Source organism: Sinocyclocheilus anshuiensis, unplaced genomic scaffold, assembly GCF_001515605.1.
Source record: "Sinocyclocheilus anshuiensis isolate Anshui unplaced genomic scaffold, SAMN03320099.WGS_v1.1 scaffold434, whole genome shotgun sequence".
Lineage (NCBI taxonomy): Eukaryota > Metazoa > Chordata > Actinopteri > Cypriniformes > Cyprinidae > Sinocyclocheilus > Sinocyclocheilus anshuiensis.
In genome coordinates, this window is record NW_015544145.1 from 359326 (window position 1) to 366342 (window position 7017).

At 38.6% G+C, this 7017-nt stretch overlaps 1 protein-coding gene across 2 annotated transcripts in view; it reads left to right on the top strand.

The window, feature by feature from the left end:
* The window catches only part of LOC107695130 (chromobox protein homolog 8-like), a 5784-nt gene extending 903 nt beyond the window's left edge, over positions 1 to 4881 (top strand). The window contains exons 2-6 of one of the 2 annotated variants that reach the window (XM_016494942.1): positions 369 to 412; positions 1317 to 1382; positions 1515 to 1581; positions 2053 to 2383; positions 3522 to 4881. In XM_016494942.1, coding sequence (XP_016350428.1) covers positions 369 to 412; positions 1317 to 1382; positions 1515 to 1581; positions 2053 to 2383; positions 3522 to 4117 — 1104 coding nt within the window. In that variant the 3' untranslated portion in view covers positions 4118 to 4881. Of the gene's footprint in view, positions 1 to 368; positions 413 to 1267; positions 1383 to 1514; positions 1582 to 2052; positions 2384 to 3521 lie in introns of both variants that reach the window. The other variant, XM_016494943.1, reaches the window with a different exon arrangement.
* Positions 4882 to 7017: the final 2136 nt, after the last annotated feature.

The following is a 7017-nucleotide window of genomic DNA, read 5'->3' on the forward strand; positions in this document are numbered from 1 at the left end:
CCTTCACAGCTCCACACGTTACACAAAACGAGTTGTTTACGCGTTTCCATGGCCCCACCTATTTCCATCCCATGAATGTTCCTGAAACTCGCCGTTTTTTTTTTTGCTTAATGGAACTTGCGAGCTCACCCCTCTATGACATCACGCGCCGTAACATTCGCGAACGCAGCGCCGTTTTCCTCCTGCATAATCTTTGATGTCAAAATACTACTGAGCGCTGACATCTTAAAGAGACAGGCTTGCTTTTTCAAAATCTGGGGGATGTTTTGTATCATGGGTTTGTTGAGGATAGAATGGTGACGTATGTCTCCCTCTCAACTTTAAAAGTGAAAGTGACTTCTTTTATTTCTTTCTCTTTCTCGTTTCAGGGAAATGTGGAATATCTGCTAAAGTGGCAAGGATGGCCGCCTAAGTAAGTTCTAATGTAAGATTGGATTTATCAAAGACAAAATACAACCTACAACAAGGACACAATATGTGGGTGAATCCCACAGAAGCATGTTAAGGTCGCGTTTCACCAGCCCCCAAAAAGATTAGGTTAAACATGAGAAAATTAGATATTGGATAAAAACACAGCATCATATTATTATTTTCGCTCATGTCATGTATTTTATGGCTGAATCTCACAAAACTTGTTAAGATCATGTCCTGATCATATTTAAGTAATATCAAAGGAAAAATAACTAATTGTATTTTGCATGAAGATAATGAGCCCTAATTTTAGGAACATAAAGATGATGTGCATTGCAACATTACTTTACTAACAATTCCCATTGTTGTTATTTATATATTTTTTCAATACAATGTTTGTTTGTTTATTAATTGGTCTAAGGCATAACATTAAATACTGTCATTAAATATATATATATATATATATATATATATACACACACACTTTACATTATTATTGTTTTTCACTATTACAGTAATGAGATCTAGATATTTTTTTCCCAATTATAGTAATGACAAATGAGACTTAAATACTGTGGAATTGTTGCAATGCTTATTTCTTTTGATTTTGGGATGAAATATGAGCCAGGTATATTCTTGACAGGTTTTAATAAAATTCACCAAAAGAGAAGACAATGTGGTGCTCTGTTAAAAAATATTAATACATTAAAAAAAAAAAACTTTTTTTGCAGCTTATTGGTTTTCAAACAAAAAGTAGCTCTGAAATATTTGAAGAAAATGTATAAGCCGAAAATTACTGTAGATTGTAAATTTGAATTCCAGGGCAAAAAGTGATCTGAGCTTGAAACTCTTTTAGCCATGTGCTGCTCCAATGATCTGTTTGGGACTGTCTGTGTGACTGTCAGGTACAGCACCTGGGAACCAGAGGACAACATATTGGACCCTCGTCTTGTCCTCGCCTATGAAGAAAAGTAAGTCACACTCGGGGAACCTTCGGTTACTGGTAGGGTTACTGGTATTCGGTAATGAATAGGCTGGAGGCAACGGGTTGATCTTTCCTTCCCATCTCCCCATTCCTTTGCATATCTCTCTCTTTCTAACAGAGAGGAGAAGGAAAGAGCTCTGGCTTATAAGAGGAAAGGCTTGAGACCCCGTCAAGTTATTCTGCGGGTATGAGTTATCTCTTCACTATTTTGATGTCCAGTATGAAACTGAAGTGATTATGATGATTTTTTTTTACTGTAATGCACAAACTCTGCATTATTTTCCCTAAGACAATATTTGAAGCCTCATCCAGCTGTTGTGTTATGAGTATGCAGCTTCTGTAACAATAAGCACCGAGACCAAAGATTTTATATCGATTCATAGATCATATATCCATCAATCTGATACACATAATAAAAGAGATCTGATGGACTAAAATGTCCCAGGATCTGAACTTAGCATCCACAGGGTACTGTACTTGACTTTCTGACATGGTTCAGAACAGTTCTCTGTAAGTGCATCAATGGAGCAATCTAGATTGCAAGATAATGTACCGCAGAAGTTGTGGAGACACTCCAGTATTTCAGAAAGAGCAATCTAACCTAGCCAGTATATGCGACATCTGATAAACACTGCATAATCTCAACTTTCCAACAGAACCTCTACCCAATGGACCTGCGAAGTAAACACAAGGTTCTAGGTAAACCCACCCAGAGAATCCGCCTGTCACTTACCCGCTCCATGGGGACAGAAATAGACCAGAATGGGCGGCGCTGCCAGCGCATAGAGAAACGCAAGAACAGACAGTGCAGGTCCAAACTCATGAATGACATCAAACCATTCCAACAACCAAGAAGACATCCACTTCTTCCAAAAGACTCAGAGAAAGAGTGGGATGGAGACGAGGAAGATGAGCAGAAGAAAAAGGTGAAGAAGATGAGAACAAACGAAGAAAACACAACAGAAGTGCACCAGGACATTCCAAGTGGTAGGTGTTGTGTGGCATCAATGCGACAACTGTTGCTAAGATACTCTGCGAAGAACATATTCAGGGGTCATGAGGGCCATTATGAAAAATCATGCCAGATATTTCTGAATCACTGTGACAACTGGCCAACATGTGTTTAATGTGACTGAGATATACTCAGCTGTGAAAATTCTCCCAAAAATGACAATGTAGCATGTCGTTCCAATGATACTTTGTCCTCTGCAAAACGCTATAAGTAGTTTTGTTTTAGTAACTCTCTTTCATACAATGAAAGTGAATGACCATCAAACATAAAAACTGGACCAAAAACACACCATAAACGCATCCCATACGAAATTTGCCAAAAATTGAAAGTCTTCTGAAGCCATTTCACCTTTTGTGTGAGGAATGACTCATTTAAACATTCGAAAATCTATTTAACCCTCCATTATAGCACTCGAATCTCATTCAAATACATTTAAACTTGCCATTTTAAGACATTTAGTTGTCATGTTTGATGTCGGAGATGTTGAACATTGGTTCTTACGTCTTGTGATTGATCGTCATTGATGTAAAACCAAACGTGACGTGAGATTTTCAGAGCTGTGTTTCCCAAAATCATCATAAGCCTAAGTAGATTGTGGAGACCATTGGTGCCAGTGGTTTCTACAATCTACTTGGGCTTACGATGCGTTTGGGAAACGCAGCCCAGGTCGATTTGCTTGTCATTTTATAAAATACATTCACAAAGTAGTCTATACAACTCATGCAATTCCAATTCTTTTGAAGTTACACAGTAGAAACAAAGTGATATTTATAGTTATTCACCAAAATCTTCCTTTCTGCTGTAGCTTTTCGAAGGCCCTTTTGCATTCGAGTACATTCAAACTTGCTTTTAAATATGCATCACAGCAGGTTTTAAGTCAGTGAAGATTATTGAGGCTAAAAGAGACCCCCCCACATGATTGTAAAGCGCTTTGGGTGTACAACAATACACAGTAAAGCGCTATATAAATGCATCATTCATTCATTCATAAAAGTTTTTTGACATATCTTGAAGCAAAGTAATTCATATGTGTTTGGAACGAATTTAAGGTCACTAAATAACTTTATGTTTTAGTTGAACAATTTTCTTGAACGTTCTGTCGTTTTCCGTCAGGTCAAGAGATGTCGGAGGGGTACAACTCTTCGGCAGAACATGAAGCTGTAATCACTATCAAGGAAACTGAGAACTGCTCTTCCTTTTTTGACCATGCCGAGAAGCCAAGAGAGGATACCGGTCCAGTTTTAGGAGCAACAGTAAACAGTACAATCACCAACACACAAGAGAATGAGCCAGTCACAAACACTGCAGGGGATGAGGACTCTGTACGGGTATCACATGACACAACAAACACTGACCAATCACTACACAACAGCACCAAGTCAGGAGCCGAGCAAGGTGTGTTTGACAAAGTACCGGACAGACCTTTGGTTATCGAGGTAAATTCAAGCGCTAAATGTAGACAGGACAAGGTAAGTGAAAGGGGCGAGCTAGACAGGTCAGAGGCCAAAGAAAAGGAAGGGATGGATGCTGTTGTTACAGCAGAATGCACAACAACACTACAGGTCCCAATTGACCAGTTGCAGACTCCCACCACCACCGCAGTGCATCCTGGGAAAGTCATTGTGACTCAGGTGACGATAAATACCTTGACCGTCACCTTCAAAGAGGCCATGAGTGCAGAAGGCTTTTTTAGTGGCTATGGGCTCTAGGTGTAAGTTGACAAAGGAACCCAGGAACATACAATAGATTTATGTACAGTTAGCCAGGACCAAGTGAATAATACAGTTTGCAGTAGTGAAGCAGATATTGTCTAAACAAGGTAAAGACATCAACAAGGTATTTGTTTTCTTCAGTTTGTCATTGTGTCATTGTGGTTAAATAACCGTTGAAGGACGACATTTCTGATTATACTCAGTGATGCTGTATGCAAAGACTTAAAGCATGTAAAGCGAATCTCTGTGTCTGTACCACTACTTTTCCATCAGCAGCAGTCATTGACAATTACTTGACAAAGTCATTGACATAACAATGAGGAGAAACTGTTTTTCAGTTCCGACTTCGAAGACAAAACTACTGTTCCGTCGCCTCTTTTGTCCTGTAAACAAACCAGGTGGGAAAAGGAAAGGCCACCTGGCTTTGTTTCCATATCTGCACCTGAGCTGTCTTCGCTCTGTTCGGAGGCCTTTGTGCATTTTTAAAGAGACAGTATTGGTTTACATTCACAACTGCTGCACTGGACGCTTTCTTAGGGGTAGATCCTGTTCATCTGAACACATGTGCTTTAGGTGTGCTTTTAGCATGGCAGAAATCAAAGCCGAGCCTAAATTACATGTATTGGTCGTGGTGGTAATTGAACTTGGCTTGTCAGCTCTGTTGTTGCACTCACATGTGACGACTACACTTTTTTTGCTTGTATTTACAGCAAATAAATGGAAAAATAAAGTTGTGGGTGATTTTAGCTGCTTTTTGTTCCTTTTTTTTTTTTTTAACTGTGAGGCAGCTTCTTAAAATGTATTTAATTAAGTCTTCCAGATAGTAGTGTAATAAATAATCCTTATCACACACTGGAATACTCAAACAGCTAAAGTACTGTCGGCCAGTCATTGTCACAAAAACCCAGGAGGAGAATCTGAAGATGATATTCTCTATAGTCAATTGAACCAGGTAAATGTTGTAAAATACTAGTCAAAAATTATGAAACATCATAGACCAATAGTACAAAGTCATATTTGCTGGCCCTAAAGAAGATTCTTAAAGGGATAAAAAAAAAAAAAAATCCATAATGAAAATTAATCCCAATTCGACGCACGTTCACGAGAGTACCATGACGCATGCGTGTGGTGGTGCTGAAGCAGGAGCCGGCGCTCTGACGTAGAACCTGGATGTGCTGCGGCTTGTTTGTAAAGAGAGGACTGCACACGTATGCATCATGGTACTCTCGTGAACGCACATCGAATTCTGACATGAAGAAATTGAATAAAGTCGATATTTTTGTTTTCCAGCACACAAAAAGTATTCTCGTAGCTTCATAACATTATGGTTAAACCACTGATGTCACATGGACTATTATAATGATGTCCTTACTACCTTTCTGGGCCTTGACCATGGTTAGTACCCTTGCTGTCTATGGAGGGTCAAGAGAGCTCTCAGATTTCTTCATTTGTGTTCTGAAGATGAACGAATGTCTTCGAGGTTTGGAAAGACGGGAGTAATTAATGACAGCATTTTCATTTCTGGGTGAACTAACCCTTTAACCACTCCGGGAAAGCCACACTTTTACCAGGCAATCTCTACAGTTCCCTTTTATCACCTCTAGGATGATTTGCAGGATCAACAGGTTCTTCAGCATTGGTCTGAACATCAACCGGCTATGACAGCTGGCTGATGAGTCAACTATGACCAGCCTAACAGCCCGTATTAACACATTTAACCAAACAAACCCAAATCCAAGAGCACTGCCATTCTGCCAGAAGAAAGTGTATCTTTTTGAGTCAAATAAAGAGATAAAAGATTAAAGCAGAAAGGCAAATGGTTAAAAATGGCAATCTTTAAATGATCCTCAAAAACAAATGACCAATAAATGAATTATCTTCATTTTATTAAAAAAAAAAAAAAAAAGTATTAAGTCCACAGTTTGTGTTTCCTTTGTACAGTACAAAATATTCAAATAAAACTCCCAAAGTTCAGAGCAAAGAAGATTCTGGAACTGGAGGAAAGTGGTACTGAAGAAGGACGAAAAACTGTGAAATCAGTGGCTCTCCTCTCCTCCACCGTAATCTTTAAATGATCCTCAAAAACAAATGACCAATAAATGAATTATCTTCATTTTATTAAAAAAAAAAAAAAAAAGTATTAAGTCCACAGTTTGTGTTTCCTTTGTACAGTACAAAATATTCAAATAAAACTCCCAAAGTTCAGAGCAAAGAAAATTCTGGAAGTGGAGGAAAAGTAGGAGTGGTACTGAAGAAGGATGAAAACGGTCAAATCAGTGGCTCGCCTCTCCTTCTCCATCGTTTCACTGCTCCATACAGTTCATATGTGAAACTCTGCTCAATATGATATTGGCGAGAGCAGAAGAACTCCGGCACCACATCCAATACACACACACACACACACACATATATATACAAAACTTTCATCCAACCAGTACAGACACCTCCACTATCCAGTAAGTCTTACAAGGAGTGCACAAACATTCTGAGGGTGGGTGTGTGCGTCTAAGAACTTGTCCTGTTGCAAAAGAAGTTAAGTCCAATGGAATTTCCAAAATGGCATGAAATGAGATCCATTGGGCAGCGGAGTGCACACCAAACCCGATCCCCCAACACTGTAATTTATATTATACTAAATAACCTAAATCTCCAGCTGAAGTAAAGGAATAGCTCCCCATTTTAATAGGTATTAACAAAAATATATTCTATGTGAACTGTAGCAGTCTCTGGGAACACACATGAACAAAATCCATCATGACAACAAATGAAAAAGCTAGAATAAATAAAATGCAAACCTCAACATTTACAAGGAAGATATGCATGATGTTCCGATAATTATAATAATATAGGCATCACAACGTTTGAAATGTTCCATATGACTCTGTAAAACACATAAC